General features: G+C 52.3%; 2 protein-coding genes across 2 annotated transcripts; one reads left to right on the forward strand and one right to left on the reverse strand.

The window, feature by feature from the left end:
* Nucleotides 1–140: 140 nt before the first annotated feature.
* On the reverse strand, nt 141–3,960 carry lsm14b (LSM family member 14B). The gene is made up of 8 exons (XM_029248933.1): nt 3,305–3,960; nt 2,873–3,036; nt 2,653–2,770; nt 1,798–1,965; nt 1,617–1,694; nt 1,123–1,284; nt 620–758; nt 141–470 (listed from the first exon to the last, which is right to left on the reverse strand). The coding sequence occupies exons 1-8, from the start codon at nt 3,423–3,425 to the stop codon at nt 314–316; spliced, it is 1,107 nt and encodes a 368-aa protein (XP_029104766.1). The 5' UTR covers nt 3,426–3,960; the 3' UTR covers nt 141–313.
* Nucleotides 3,961–4,896: 936 nt separating this feature from the next.
* Nucleotides 4,897–14,870, forward strand: taf4a (TAF4A RNA polymerase II, TATA box binding protein (TBP)-associated factor). The gene is made up of 16 exons (XM_029248593.1): nt 4,897–5,149; nt 5,419–6,228; nt 7,159–7,313; nt 7,742–7,861; nt 8,605–8,727; nt 8,827–8,949; nt 9,184–9,273; nt 10,340–10,591; nt 11,428–11,572; nt 11,679–11,793; nt 12,061–12,230; nt 12,365–12,495; nt 12,640–12,765; nt 12,994–13,050; nt 13,150–13,269; nt 13,369–14,870. Exons 1-16 carry the CDS (start codon nt 4,912–4,914, stop codon nt 13,534–13,536), a joined length of 2,943 nt encoding a protein of 980 aa, XP_029104426.1. The 5' UTR covers nt 4,897–4,911; the 3' UTR covers nt 13,537–14,870.
* The last annotated feature ends 854 nt before the right edge of the window (nt 14,871–15,724 follow it).

Genomic DNA, 15,724 nt, shown 5'->3' on the forward strand with positions numbered 1-15,724 from the left:
CTATAGTACGAAGTAATTTAAATTACTCTAAATGGGGACGGGGGAAAAAAAAGTGCTTCAAGTCCCCGTACAAACATGGGGCAACTTTTAATATTAAAAAAAAAAAAATTCAGTTGTGCACAAAGTAATAAGCTTGATCTCAAAATAAAGCCTCTAAAGTGTCTATGGGGACCAGGGAACATCACCTTTTAATAATATTCCAGCTGTAGTCACAGCCACTCCAAACACATACATCTGTCACACACACACAGGCAGATCTGCACAAACACCAGATGCATTCCCAAGGGACTACATGGGAGATGCTCACCCGCCTTCACAGACGGCCACTGGTTGCTTTTTGCGCAGGTGGGGCGATGCCCCGTCCCCTGCGACCTCGGAAACCTCCGCGGAACCCACGACCCCTGAGGAACCTGCCGGGGACGCCAAAAGTCTCCATGTTCAGCTTCCTCTCTTCAGCCCAGGTTGTCCTCCTGGAAGAAACCCAATAAGCTGGAAGAGCACACCTGTGATGCTGTTCCTCAGCGAGTTCGCCTCAAACCAAAGCCTTGCGGAAAATCAGGTAGTTTCTCACTGAACGTGAGAATGTGCTCAGTGCGAGAGAAAGGGCTGCGAGATGTACCTGGACTTTAGCTCTGATGAGATGTTGTCATAGAAGCATTTGGACTTGTTGTAGTAGCACTTGGGTCCCAGGGGGTCTTCCTCCACAGTTCCCTCACTGTTCTGTGTGTCCACCCCGGAGTCCATCTTCTCCTCGGACTCTGCTCGGCAAGACAAGTCCACTTCACCGTGGGACGTGCTGTCCAATTTCAACACTAAACTTGGACCCAGAATTTAGTCTGGCTGTTTTTTCCAGGGACTTTCATGTACAAACCTTACACTAGTCCACTCATTTTTTACAGAACCAATTCAGCACAAAGTATCTCAATCAAGGGTACTATAGCAAGAATAAGGATTTAAACCCAGGTCCTTTGCAAGATGACAGCTCTAATTACACCACCTGCTGAATCCCCAAGTTCAGAACCACATCATTTATACATTGAACTCCTGGGACCTAGGTAAAAACTGTTACCCTGCTTTACAGTGCACTTCCTAAACACGAAGCGACCGGCAACCCGCTGGTACCTTTGACAGTCAGTTTGTCCTGCAACTCCTTCTCGAGGTCTTCCTTGTTGAACTGGGCATTTGCACTTTCAAAGTCGAAGTCTGAGTCAAACTGGAGAGTGCTGGGCTTCGCATTTCCAACAATAATCTGACCCCTCCCACGATTCCGGGAGCGCCGGGTTCCTGAGGAGCGCGTGTACAAACAGCATTTTTAATTTGATAATGAATAATTTATTAATGAATTTGTCTTCAACTTGGGCTAGATGGGAACTTCCGCCCATGAAACAACGGGCAACTTCTAACAAGTTTCAGGATTCAGAAAAGTGATCCTCCACCACCTGATCAGTGGTCCAATTTGATATCAGTATTAATACATGACAAGCCTATAGTATGTCAGGACACCGCAACAACATCACCTCAGTTCAGGGTTTACTGACCACCATCCCCTGAAAAAAAACCCCTGAAGGTTTACTTTAAGTTTCACGATGATTCACTGCTAACTGCTGGATGTTCACCTTGCCGTCGTCTCTGTGGTCTACGGTTGTCCTCACTGTTCTGTGCTTGGATGCGAGCAGCGTCCACCTGCTGAATTACTTCTGGATCTTCAGGAAGAAAAATTACAATGGGGAGGGCTAAATCAGTTGAGACCCAAGCCAGCAGTAATGGCAAGTAAACCCCAAACCCAGCACCGCTTACTGCTGGGCCTCCTCTGGGAGGAGGGTTGCTGGGGTGGCCACGGGACTTCACGGCCCTGCTGTTGGACGGTGGGTGGACCCTTTGCCGGCACACTCTCTGGTGGCATGGTCTGCACGGCCTGCTCCACTGTGGGAGCCCGTCTTGCCGGGAGCCCATGAAGCCCTGCTCCTGCGGACAGGGGAGTACCATGTCAAAGAGGCACGTGACTACCACAGGCAGCAGGTGACAGGTTATAGCCGTCATGTTACACTTGAAGGACCCAGGGTCAAATGCCACCTCCTGCTGTTGTACCCTTCATTAAGATACAATAGTGAAATTAACCAGCTGAATAAATTGGTAAATCAGTATCAAGTAGCTTAACTCACATTACTTTTCTCCAAAAACAACCGAGAGATGTACTAAGGCACAGAAGTTAATTCATTAAATGACACATTCTAAGGAAAAGACTACAAAGGTAGTCTCCTAGTTAAAAGGGTGGTTCATAGAACGATTAGGAAATCAGCCTGCCAGGCCACGAAGGTAGCGGATTCAAGTCCATTCCCTGCTCCCGCAGCTTTAAGAAAGGTACTTAAACTGATTATGTAATAGTATAACTTGAACTTATTCAAGCGACAACACCTTTCATTAGTCACCATTACACCGATTTACCCATCTGCAAGGTATTAAGGTACGTAATATTTTTAGTGCATCAGCTGACGGCAAGCATCTTGCTTGAAGGTGGTGGAGCACAAGTTGGAACCCAAACCTACAGCGCTAACCACTATGCCACCTGCTCCCCACTGAACAAACTGGGCTTCAGTTCAGCTGAGTCTAACAATACAAGAAGCGGTCAGTCCACCACCGGTCACCACTCACCGAGGTGGAGTGCTGCTGCATACTGCTGGTTGAGCAGAGTGCTGGCGGCCAGCTGGCCGTAGGGGGGCATCATGGCCCGGTAGGGGCTGTAGGGCGCCGAACTGCTGCTGATGGAGGACTTAAAGACAACAAGAAGCACTTTTACTTTGCGAATCGATAGAATCCCAATTTTAAAGGTTCAAAGGCGGTTCAGGTGGCGATTCCTTCGCCTCCTCCTCACCTGCACGATAGCAGGGTCCTGGGACAGGCTGTGGTGGACCTTGGGGGGCTCACAAACCGTGATGTCCTTGATGTCGCTTCCCCTGAAGATGATGTACTCGTAGATCTCATCTCGGGGGGGCACAGGCCGCTCGGCGTGGCGCCCTTCGGTCCCAAACGACCTCACTGGGCAAACGGGGGAGGGGGGTTGGGAGGTTTTGAAACAGGGCAAGACAAAACCTCCCGAGTTTGTTTGGTGGCATTTTTTAACACGACCATTCATTTATGGGTCAGTCCAAAGCCTCAACCAAGAATATGACAAAATGCTGATGAGGAGGAGGAGGTGGACCCACTCCACTCCTCAAATTTGCAGAGAACACTCCCCAAAGTGCAATGCAGTAAAAAACAATTCCATCGGGGGGGAGGAAGGCTGACATCCTTACTTCCGGCTCACCTTTTGCAAGAGCCACGGTGGCGTTGTCCGTGTCGATCGTGTACAAGATGCCCTCATAGCGGATCTGCGCTTTCGAGATTAAACTTATTCTACTGCCGATATAGGGCGTCCCACCGCTCATGATGCCGGAGGTGTCGCGCACAGACGCCGACCTCGAAGGAGCTCGCGAAGCAACTTCCGACGACCGACAGGTCCCGATGAGGACCAGGTGTGCTGCGCCGCGCCGCTCCGCTTTATGGGCCACCAGTTCCGACAAGTGCGGACACGCCCCCTTCCAACGAGCAGGCCCCGCCCACCCGCTCAGCGCAGAAATGGGAAGCCGTACATATTTAATACAGGAACAATAATCATCATTTTTATTTCTGCATACGTGATACGTGCTCAAAGTCAGAGCCGCACAGACTTAACCCTTTCCCTGCTCCGCCATGTCAGTTAAAGTCGAGTCCTTAGTTAGTAGTGTTGGTGTAGGGCTTACCTCGTTAAGCGAGTACAAAAGATTTTATGTTACAGAAGGCGGAGGTTTTCCTCCGCTGGTAAATAATTATATACACATATATATTTAGTTGAGTTTTAGAGAAAAAAAGCACATTTCAGAGAGTTAAATTGGAAGAAACCGCTGACAAAAGATACGTTTCAGAAGCTGCCCTGAAATGACACTTTTGGGAATGATTATTGTGTAGCGCTGGGCAGCACGTAGGAGTCTGGCTAAAGGTGTAAAAATGACAGTATGAGAGTCAGGGCTCCTTGTGCCCCTGAGCTACTAACATCATTTTAAGCTATGCTGTGCAAAAGCATGTATGGATGGACAAATATTTAGCCAAAATATATGCACGCAATTAGAAGCCCAGATAGGATGTTTAAATACACTATAGTGTATAAATTATGCTCAAGTTAGGACATATTAACTTATATAAGATTAAACGAGTCGTTTACTAAGGCTGACAATTTACCAAGTAAACATTTCACACTTCTATTTCTGGCGACCTTCAGATCTCAGTTTGTATTGGTGTGTATGAGAAGGCAGTTCAGAAACTGCACGTCAACATGATGTTCAGAGACTCTCAAGTTCTGTCGACGTTCTAAGACGATGCCGCTCTTCTCACTCCACAGCGACGCCGGGTACGTGCAGTTCTCCTGTTTGACCACAGGGGCGGGAGGGGGCGCTCTCTGCCAAAGGCGCCTCGGACTCGCTGAACAAAAACAGCGCAGCCATCTTGGGCTGCAAGTACAAAACCTGCACAGCGGAGGCTTGCAGTCCGACTCGTTTTATACGTGTCGGATTGCTCCGAAGTAGAATTGCCCACCCGAAAACGTTAAAGGAAGCAATTCTGAGATCATCTGGTCCCCTCAAATCACAAACGAAACCGAATAACGTCACACATTTTCAACTCAATTCCAAGCCCCGTAGCTCCTCTGAAAGCGGTGCTGTATCATCCTCTCCTTACTCGATAATGACGCTTTCAGCCATTTGTCCCGCCCTTTAAATCTGGACGCAGCCAATCAGAACATAGCGGGATCCCTTTTCGATGACGTCGCGTCTACACTGTGCATGCGCGGTACCACCTTCCAGACCTACCCCCCCCAACACTAAACACAGCGGAGTAAAGATGGCGGCAGGCTCCGATCTGCTGGACGAGGTTTTCTTCAACACAGAGGTGGACGAGAAAGTAGTGAGTGACCTCGTGGGGTCTCTGGAGTGCGAACTCGCGGGGCCAGGACACGCAAACGCCGGCGCGCGGCCTCAGGCCCTGGCCAACCATGTCGGCGGCCCCACAGCGGGCGCGAATGTCCGTGAGAGCAGAGCGGGTCTCGCGGCGCAGGAGGCAGCGGCGGCGGGGAAAGCAGGTGAGCGCGTGCTTTTCCTTTTTTTTTTTTTTTTGAAGTGTGGCAAACGGAAGCGGCGCCGCGTGCGCGGCCGCTCGGACCCCGAGTTTGTGTGTGCGGGCGCGCGTGTGCGCCTGTCTGTGTATCATCATGTGCGCGTACGCGTACGTGTGGCGAGCGAGCGAGCGAACGAGTGCGCGCGCGCTTGTGTACTTTGCTACTTACTTGCGCGCGCGGTGCACTCGACTCGACTCGACTCGAGCGCTGTCCTGCTGTTTCCGTTCCCACAGGGACTCGCGCGCAGCCGCAGGGAGGTGTCATCAACAGCACCAGGTCTCCAGCCTCAGCCGCCGTCGACTCCGGAGCCCCGGGGGTCCCTGCTTCTTCTGCACTCGCAGCCGCCCCCGACACCCCGGCTTCTTCGGCTTCTTCGGCTTCGGCGCCCGGACAGGGAGGAAAGCCCGGCGTGTCAGTCCGGGTGAAGACGCTGAACGGCGGAGGGGTGCCGAACTCGCACGGCTCGGGGAGCGCCGCGGAGCAGCGCGCGGCGGAGCAGCGCGCGGACAGCGCGGGACCCGCCGCCACACCTGTCAACAACGGCCCGGGAGCGGGCGCGACCCCCCAGGGCTCCGTCATCCAGGCCTCCTTCGTGAGCGTGCAGAGCGCCGCCGCCCCTGCCCCCGCCGCGGCCTCGGCGCCGGGTTCGAGCGTCGGACCCACTGTGGCGCTCGCGAGGCCGCCCGTGCATTTGGTGGCGGCGGCGGCTCCGGGCACGACGACACCCAACGGCAGCGGCGCGGTCGTCGCGTCCTGCGTCACGGGTGCGACCCCGCAGATGGTGCAGACGGCGGCGCTGAGCAGCGGACAGTCGCCCAAGGGCGCCCCCCCGGCGGTCCCCCAGCCCGCGGCCCCGGCAGGGGTCTCCAAAAGCCCGGTGCTGCAGAGTTCCCCGAGGACTGCGACCCCCACGCCCGTAGCGGCGGTGGCTGCGGCGGCCCCCGCTGCGGGGATCCGACCCATCGCTCCCCAGGTGCTGGCCCCGAGGCTCCCCCAGGCGACCCAGAACCCGCCCAACATCCAGAACATCCAGCTGCCCCCAGGTGACCCGATAGTTCGCGGGGTCGCGACCCCTTGTCCGCAGCCAAGGAGTTCACGGAGAAAACGCGTCATCGGCTGCGGTCATTCTCGCCGCTGCTGTCGTTATCGTGTCACGTGACTGCCCCCCCCCCCGCTGCAGTAACCTCTGATTGGTTCACGTCCCGCATCAGATGGCGGCTCTGGGGCCAGCTGCCCTTCCTTCTACGCTCCCCCCTCCCTCTGTTGAACTGGTGACCCCGTGGTGGCCCTCGTCCCCGACCTTTGCACCGGCAGTGTGCGGTCAGCTTACCTGAACGGTGGGCTTTGGGTGCGCAGCTGTCAAATGGGTCTCGCGCCACGGACCGTGTATGTCTGGGGGTGTTGCCCTCAGGACCTGAACCCCCCTACTCTGTGTGTGGTTTGCTGCTCGCAGCACGGTGGGGGAGTGATACTGACAGGTGTGTGAGTGCACTTGCCTCAGGTGCATGTCGAGTGTGTTGCACAAACGCAGTGAGGGTACGCGTGCGCGATACTACAGGATTCATCTGTTTGTTAGAAGACCTGTTGCAGCTGCACCCTGTCCTGTAGGCTGTGAGGTCGCAACCCCTGTGCCCCGCAGCGCCATGCGTCTTTACTGACACTGTTTTGATTTCAAGTCCTCTCGAACCCCCCTCAGGGAAGGCTGACCGGCACGCGGTTTATAGTCGGCTTCACTCTGTCAGTTAATGACAAGTTGCTGCCTCTTCACCTGGTTGCCACGGTTACCGGAGGGTCTTATGTTATTTACCTCTAAAGTGGAAAGTTTCTTACTTTTGAGGGTGTGTGTGTGTTTGACCTGATGAGCTCCTGCTTAATGGTAGTGTTTGCGGGGTGAGAGTGTTTCCTGCAGGGGCGTCAGGTATCTGCGTGTGCGTATGCTGCAACTAAGCGATGTGTGGCTCTCGTCTGCGCAGGCATGGTTCTGGTGCGCAGCGACAGTGGGCAGTTGCTGATGATCCACCAGCAGACGCTGGCCCAGATGCAGGCGCAGTCGCAGTCGCAGAGCGCTATGACCCCCCGGCCGGCCACGCCCACCAGCACCCCCCAGGTCCAGATCGCCCCAGTCCAAGTGAGTGGCCTTCGCTTCTGGTTCTGTGCAGTACGCTCCAGTTTGGACAGCTCCCTTAGTGGTTAGTTACCTTAAAGCGGATGGATCCGCGTTTGAATCCCATGTCCTACCGTCGAACTCTCGATCAAGGTACTTACCCTGAATTAACACAGTAAAAAATGACCCAGCTGCATAAATAGGTAAAATCAGTGCAGTTGCCTTGGACAAACTTGCGAGCTAAGTAACAGTTAATCACGGAAATAAGTAATAATAAAAATAAAGATAACATTGGCTGCAGAAGTGACCGTGTTGCCAGTTTCTTTGTGCCGAACGAGAGTATTGGTCTCGTACCGTTACCTTACAGGCGCTATTCTGACTCCTGGGAACTTACCTGGGTGTATGGTAAAGAAGACTGGTTAAGAAGGTAAAGCTTTATGTCGTTCCTCCAGGGTCCGGGCACCTCCATCCTTACTAGGCAGATGACCCCCACGACCATCATCAAGCAGACGTCGCCCGGCCAGGCCTCCGTGCCGGCCACTACCACGCTGCAGAGACCACCTGTCTTGCAGGTACGCAGTCAGGACCCTCAGCGTTGTGGGAAGGGCTGGGTTTATATCCCCTCCTTGTATTGTCGCTCCATGGCATGTTCCTCCACACGCCAGGTTGTTGGTGAAAGCCTGGTCTTGGTGCTGCGTGTGTGTGTGTGTGTGTGCCATCTGAGCTCATAGGGCTGAACGCCGGCTTGCTGCCACCTGCACCAGATGGGTGTCCTGTTTCTGCTGCGTGTCCCTGTGCCGCCTGCCCGTGTGACACGGACACCATAACTTCCTTTAATTACGTTTGTCTGCCAAAGCTTGTACAGTTTCGAACATTGAAGTTCCAAGTTGTGCTGCAGGGGGCGCAGACATTAGGGACTATTGCCTTGCGGTCTGGAGGTTATTGGTTTGAATCCCACTCCTGCTCCAGTTGCCTTGATCAACATACTTATTGTGAGCCGAGTATATAAAACACTGTGCTGCATAAAGGGGTAAATCACAGTATAGTGACTATGTGATGTTGCAGGACACCCTGTCCAAAGGCATCCGTTAAAGACGACTATTGAAGTGCAGCGTCACGACTGATTATTAATTAGCTGTAATAACTGTTATGAGTTATGTAGTTGCCCGCTGTGGAGCCTCAGCTTTAATGTAGCCTGTATTCTGACCAACGTGTCGTGATTTGTTCTGCGTCTGTCCTTGTCCTTTTCCCCACCTGTCTCCCTGCTCGTGGGCCTGTCAGTCTGACCTGCTGCTTCCTGTCTCACTTCCTGTAGAACCCCATTGTGATTGGCGGCGCAGCCACAGCCACCTCCATCGGCACCCCGGCGGCGGCGCAGCCGGGCGCAGCCCAGAGGGCGGTCGCAGCGACGCCTGGGGCTACCGTCACCACGACAACGGTGCGTTGGGCCGAACCCATTGGACCGCGCTCTTAAACGGGAGGGCGTGCGATCAAACGCTTGTTAAAATTCCCACTTGGGTGCTTCTCTCGTGCCCAGGAGACCATGGAGAATGTGAAGAAGTGCAAGAACTTCCTGTCCACGCTCATCAAGCTGGCCTCCAGTGGGAAGCAGTCCTCGGAAACTGCGGCCAACGTGAAGGACTTGGTGAAGAGCCTCTTGGTAGGCGTCTTCTTCCTGATGCACCTCTAGGGTGCCGCTCGGTCCTGCGTGGGGCACCGGGTTCGAGTCCCGAGCCCTCGGCTGGCTGGGTGACGCGTGGCGAACGGGGTGAACAGAGCTGCCCTCAGAGTGTGTAAAATACACGACGACATGAGCAGAGATGTGTGAAAAACAGAAGAACGAGCGTGTCGCGGAGCGTCGGCACCGTCCTGACGTTTACATCCTTTCTCACAGGAAGGAAAGATCGAAGCGGAAGATTTCACGAGCAGATTATACCGGGAGCTCAACTCGTCACCTCAGCCATACCTTGTGCCTTTCTTGAAGGTGAGCTCTGTTTCGCGTTGCAGGGGGTCGAGGGCATGGGGAGGGCGGGCGGGCGGGCGTGGGGTGTTTCTGAACCTAGAAACGTGATTGGGACCGGAAGTCTGTTCATAACTTGTTTTGTCTGTAACTGCAAACTCACTTTTCCCACTAACTGACAATTGAGAAAAGCATAATGCTGAGCTACAGATGTTCCTTGATTAAGTTGCGCAAAAATGTTGAGCATAGCCAATATGCGGTGGTGCTGCAAGTTTGGCTGGGTCCTGCTCTCCGGTTGGTCTGGGGTTCGAGTCCCGCTTGGGGTGCCTTGCGACAGACTGGCGTCCCGTCTTGGGTGTGTCCTTTCGCCCCGTGTTGCCGGGTTAGGCTTTGGACAAGTGGCTTCAGACAATATGCGTGTGTGTGTATTTTGTAAGGCTTTTAACCTGTATATGAGTGTTGATTTACAGTAAGTTTAAAACTACTGAAAATAAGAATGCGTAGTCTCTGCAAACTCATATTCGGCGTAGATTGTCGATTGATTTGTCCCTTAAACATGAGCAGCGTTCCTCATCTTGGTATCGATCCCCGACGCTCAGGAACCAGGCAGGAGCTGTAAACACTGTGGGAGTGAGTTGAATTAAGGTGGCCTCACACTCTGTGGGCTAGGAGGGTAAACACAGGTCACGTTCACTGCGCTACAGACAAAAATTTTAGTAAATATTCTGGCAAATGAAGAAAATGCCATTGAAAATAATCTCTGAAAAGCCACTGGCTCCTTGTTCTAACTTTTTCTGGGATTGTGTCGCATTCACAAAACTGCGTTAGTCAACTCAGGGCGTCTAGTTAACCAAGTCCTCGTTCCTCATGGATTCGCAGTGTCGCGTGCAGCGATGAACATCCTGTCATTTTTATCGGTAGTTTGCGTGTGTACACGGAAGAGGGAGTTTAAGGGATGTTTTCAAGGAATGGCGAATGTAGTGACTTCTATAACGATCCATCAGCGACTTGTGCCACAGTGTCTGGTGAAGAATGTTTTTCCGCAGGAATACTTGGTCAATTTAAATAACTAATTAAACTCCGCCCGCAGAGGAGCCTCCCCGCCCTCCGGGCGATGACTCCCGACTCGGCGGCCTTCATCCAGCAGAGCCAAGCGCAGCAGCCGAGCGGCACGGCGAGCGGCACCACCCTCACCACCGTCGTGCTGGGCAGCTCTGTGCAAAGGCCCCCCGCCCCCTCGACGGCCTCCGCCAGCGTCGTCAGCGCTGCCGGCACCTTCCAGCAGCCCGTCATCAGCCTGCCCCAAACGGGACACGCCAAGCCGGGCCAGACCGCGCCACTGGTAACTGCCCGGCCCCCGGTGCCTCCGCTTCTTTGTAGTGTTTGTTACCTGGATAATTACCAGGTTATTACAGCGTTCGGGGTCTCAGACGCACGGTTTATATCGTGGAGGACGAGGTGCGTGTGGCGCTCTGAACGCCACGGAGTGTCGTTGTCGTTGACCTCCCCAGTTTCCCCCGAACGTAATTGTTGCCGCCGGCTCGGCCGTGGTAAAGCATCTCGCTTTTTACTGCTCGTTCGTTTCGCTGCTTTTGACTCAGATCGAACCCTTGGAATTACCGTATTATAACATGGTCGTTTGGCTCAGTTGGTCACCAGTTTCGGCACAAATTTTTCATTACCGTGGAAATATCAGCAGCAGACGGGAAGAGGGTATGGACACCATTGATTGGTTTGCGTCTGACCTTGACCCTCGTTCACCTCTTGGAGTGTCTGGATGTTCTGATCCCATCTGCCCCAGTGCAGGCTTCGCCCTCTCTCACACTTTACACTGCTACTGTACTCTACCCTGGTTTCTTGTTTGTTCCTATAGACAGGTGTTGTGTAGATGACAATGCTCTTTTCTACATGCTGACAGCATAACCTCAATTTTGAGCAAAACATTTGCGCCAAAGCTGCTCACCTCAGTGATGGGCTGCACCTCCTAGAATGATTTTTTTTTTTTTTGCAAAGTTCACTGTTCACCAAACCTGTCAAGTTCTGTATCAGAAAAAAAAGCAGAACTGTAGTTTATGATTGAAGCTTGCAGTCTCAAGTTGTCTTGGGATCAAATGGTCCTTTTGCTGTGATGGACATTGCCATGACAACCGGTGATTGACGGTAAACTCCTCCCCGCAGGTGCTGCACCAATCCCAGCAGCAAGGGGCCGTGGTACGACCGCCCCAGGTGACGCTGACCCAGACCCCTATGGTGACCCTCCGGCCGCCGCACAGTCGCATCGTGCTGGGTCAGCCGCAGGTGCAGGTGAAGCCGCTTCAAACAGGTAAGGGCCCCCCTCTGTGTGTGTGTGAGAGAGACAAAGTGCTTCTTTGACCACCAGATGTGATGAGTTTAAACTGCCCAGTTATATCATCCCCTACTTCCCACAGTGCCCTTAGTGAAGCAAAGTGCCCTAGCGGGGGCGAAGGTGCCGGCGCCCCCAGTGGCCACGCTGTCTGCCGCCCAGAAGAACAAGCCAAAGGATGCGGGGGGCGGCACCTTTCGGTGAGTTTGCGGGGGCGGAGTTACAGGACCGCTGGTGGTACTGGTGCGTCGTGTTGTCGGTCTTGTCTTTGAGGGTCAACACCGAAGAAAAACAACGTGGTGTAGAGTTTCCACTGAACGCTTTATTTGCTTTCGACAGTTTTGCTCATCTTATATACAAACACTTTATAAATTTAAGCCAGTTTCAGCTGTGAGCCACGGGTAACTGGGGTCACGGTCAGTAGTGGTGGCTGATCATCCCGTCCCCCACCTCTTCGTCTGTCCCAGGGATGACGACGACATCAACGACGTGGCGTCCATGGCCGGCGTGAACCTGTCGGAGGAGAGCGCCCGCATCCTGGCCACCAACTCGGAGCTGGTCGGCGCTGTGACGCGCTCCTGCAAGGATGAGGCCTTCCTGTATACAGCGACGCTGCACCGCAGGCTCCTCGAAATAGGTAATGGGAACGCGGCATGCGCCCCCCGCCGTTTCCTCACCAGCTACCTGCCGTATCTCATGGACTCATGTTCCATTTTTAATTATTCAGTGGGGTCCATGCCTACTCACCCTCCTCTGTCCCTGTGTTTGAAGGTAAGAAGTATGGCATCGTGGAGCTGGGACCTGAGGTGGTGAACTTGGTGTCCCACGCTACACAACAGAGGCTGCAGGACCTGCTGGAGAAGGTGTCCCAGGTTGCCCAGCAGAAGAACATCTCCTTCAAGGTAAGGGCACCTGGGCTTGAGCACCCCCTGCCCATCCCTTTTCTTTGACTGTCTTGGGGTATCTGTGTGGTGACAACTGTAGCGTTGATTTCGCCGCTGTCCCGCGTCAGTGCCGAAGCTCTTTCTCCTGCTCTCTGGCTCCAGGACGACAGCCGGCACGAGCAGATCAGCGATGTTCGTGCACAACTCAAGTTCTTCGAGCAGCTGGACCACATGGAGAAGCAGAAGAAGGAGGAGCAGGAGAGGGAGATTCTCCTGAAGGCGGCAAAGGTACCGTGCACCCCCCCATCCCCCCTGCTTGGAGGACAGTTCTATGAGCGCACTGACCCACAGCACGCCCCTCTGCTGCCCTCTAGCGTTAGGAGTGATGAGCACTCGGTAATTTTAGGAATCCTCTTAATAACGATGCGAAGAATTTAATGACAATGTTTGTCCAGCCGACACCTGGCTGCACAGTAAGTTACTGACGGTATGTCCTGGTGTCTTCTCTGTGCTCAGTCTCGATCGCGGCAGGAAGACCCAGAGCAGCTGCGGCTGAAGCAGAAGGCCAAGGAGGTAGGAGACGGCACACGAGCGCGCTGCGTATTTATGCTTCGTACATAACACGGCCGTACGTGTGTGTATTTGACCCATCCTTCTCTCCGCGCTGACCAGATGCAACAACAGGAACTGGCTCAGATGAGGCAGCGGGATGCGAACCTGACAGCGCTGGCTGCCATCGGACCCAGGAAGAAGCGGAAGCTGGACTGGCCTGGGGGTGGGGCTGGAGCGGAGGCGAGTAATTCTCTTCTTATCAGCCAGCACGCTGCTCTTTGAGACAGAGGCAGGGAAGAAGCGGCATTCTCCCTCTCACCAGCCTCCTCTCTCCCCCAGGGCTCGGGTTCTAGCCCCTCTCTGTCGGGCGGCTCTGGTGCGGCAGCCTCCAGACAGTTCACCCGTCAGCGTATCACCCGTGTCAACCTCAGGGACCTGCTCTTCTGCCTGGAGAACGAGAAGGGCACCAGCCACTCGCACCTGCTCTATCGCGCCTTTCTCAAGTAGCGCCCCCTCATGGACACAATGGCTGGCAGCTTTCAGCAACCGTTGGATTTCCTCCCCCCTTTTTAATTCCCTGTTTTAGCAAATATAAATATATAAATATATATATATAAAAAAAATTATACATTTTAAAGAGAACGCCTTTTTGTAACATGCAAATGAACAAATGTACAAAGGAAGTCATAACGTCGATCCATTTTCTATTTCCGTTTATACAAAAAGCTGTTTAAGAACTCAGATTTCTATGAGACATAATTGTTACAATAATTATTTTGTTACTGTTATTAGGGCCTGTGGATTCTTTCATTGGAACCAGACTTTTGCTCATCATTTACTGAGTTGCCTTCTTGCCAAAAATAAGCCATATATTTGTATTTTCAAAGGCAAAGCAATTAATCATGCGGTTACCGGGACAGTTGGAGTTGCTGGTGACACCTGTCTCCTCCTTGCTGGTTGATTTTGACTGTAGGATAATTTAAACTACCTTTTTATTTAATTTTAAAAGTTAGGAGTAACTTATTTATACGTCGGTTTGTTCTCTTTTGTTGAGTTGGCACATCTCAGTAGCGACCGGCTGCCGGCTGGAGAAGGAGTCTATTGTTTCCAAATATTTTGAGAAGAGCAGGAAACTGGGATGAAGAAATAACTTTAGACAAGAGCATTTGGTACATTTCCTACTAAGATTTATGTAATTAATGCTTTATTTTAATGACACAAAATGTACTTTTGATTGCACTGTTGGTTGGTTTTGTACTCGACTAGGATCGGAAGGAAGGAAAAAAAAAAAAAAAAACTTTTGGAATCGGAAAGGAAAGGAGGGTTTCTGCGGAACGGCCGAGACCAAGCCGGCGTTCTCGGTGTTCGGAAGCTATCGCCAGTCTCCACGTATGACCTCATACACAGGACATACACACCTGGTGAAAACTGTACTACTTTTGCTGATAAAGGTCTGCATTCAATGACAGGCCTGCTCCTTGTCACATGGTCATCTGGACATAAATCCCCAACTTTCTACTTATTTTTCTATTAAATATACTAATTGGCTCTATTTTTTTGCAAGCATTGTATTATTTGACAGTAATATTGTACATATTTTGTTTGCCCTTTATAACACGCAACTATGCTGTTTCTCCATTGAATGGACTTGTTTGCTATGTAAACCCTGTAAATTACTCCTGAAAAATCAGTATTTTGTACCAGCGCTTAATAATTGTTCCTTATTTTACAGAAAATCAAACCCCAATGTCCAGATGTTCCCCTTTTTCTTGAACATTTTGCACAGTCACTTGTTTATATGTAAATATTTTACCTAAAAAAAAAAAAATTTTTAATTGCTATTGTTTTTATATAGGACTGAAAGAGAATTAACGCATTCATTAAAAATGAAAAATCTCTTTGTAGTTTTGCTGTTTCGGTTTCCTGGTTTTGCATTATATGTGTATCGTGCAGAACGACTAGACACTCATCAGTTTTTATGGCGCGGCACTAGGGGACGAGAAGGCACCACCTACCGCCTGTAGTCCTGATGGGACGTCTCTGCTCGTGTGGGTGATACTGAGGAAACTTGTATTACCAGACTTCGTTTAGCTCCCAAGGATGCGTTGGGCCAGAGGTTGAAGATCAGTTTTTGCTAAGGTAGGTTAGGGTGGATGGGTTCCTCCAGCTGGCCCAGGTGTAGCAGTTCAGGTAGAATCCTCAGCGTTGGTAGCCCAGCAGGTGCAGTGTGGCAGACAGTCTTTCTCCAGAGGACACGGCCCTGTGGGCTTGTAGTCCAGACAGAAGAGTGGCGTAGCGCAGGACACCTCAACCACATTGTTGCCCAGGTCACTGTCCCTGCAATTGACTGGTTTCTAAGAAGCAGAGATTTAACTCGGCCGTTTCTCCTAAGCTCTTGACGGACAAAGTGGACGAGACAAGCGAGTCGCCTGGTCTGACAGGAAGCTCAAGGTGGATTTATTCGCACGGAGATGGAGGATCAGTCTTTGAGAACCTGAACTGTAGCTGGTGATCAGTTGGAGAGACGCGGCAATGCGTGGGTGGCACGGTGAGTAGCACTGCTGTCTCACAGCAAATGGGTGGTGCGAGAGGGCATGAGTTCGATGCCCGCTGAGTCTGTGTGGAGTTTGCATGTTCTCCCCGTGTCTGCGTGGGTTTCCTCCCACAGTCCAAAGACATGCCGTTCAGGTGTGCG

The sequence above is a fragment of the Scleropages formosus genome, chromosome 24, assembly GCF_900964775.1.
Source record: "Scleropages formosus chromosome 24, fSclFor1.1, whole genome shotgun sequence".
NCBI classification, from domain to species: domain Eukaryota; kingdom Metazoa; phylum Chordata; class Actinopteri; order Osteoglossiformes; family Osteoglossidae; genus Scleropages; species Scleropages formosus.

Excerpts from the sequence above, each read along its gene's own strand:
- lsm14b (XM_029248933.1), bottom strand. The coding sequence starts at position 3,425 with ATGAGCGGTGGGACGCCCTATATCGGCAGTAGAATAAGTTTAATCTCG. Across the intron at positions 1,695-1,797 it reads CTCCCAGAGGAGGCCCAGCA|TAATTCAGCAGGTGGACGCT; the intron begins GTAAGCGGTGCT and ends AAGATCCAGAAG. Across the intron at positions 471-619 it reads TCATCAGAGCTAAAGTCCAG|GAGGACAACCTGGGCTGAAG; the intron begins GTACATCTCGCA and ends GGTTTCTTCCAG.
- taf4a (XM_029248593.1), top strand. The coding sequence starts at position 4,912 with ATGGCGGCAGGCTCCGATCTGCTGGACGAGGTTTTCTTCAACACAGAG. Across the intron at positions 8,728-8,826 it reads CTACCGTCACCACGACAACG|GAGACCATGGAGAATGTGAA; the intron begins GTGCGTTGGGCC and ends TCTCGTGCCCAG. Across the intron at positions 9,274-10,339 it reads ACCTTGTGCCTTTCTTGAAG|AGGAGCCTCCCCGCCCTCCG; the intron begins GTGAGCTCTGTT and ends CTCCGCCCGCAG.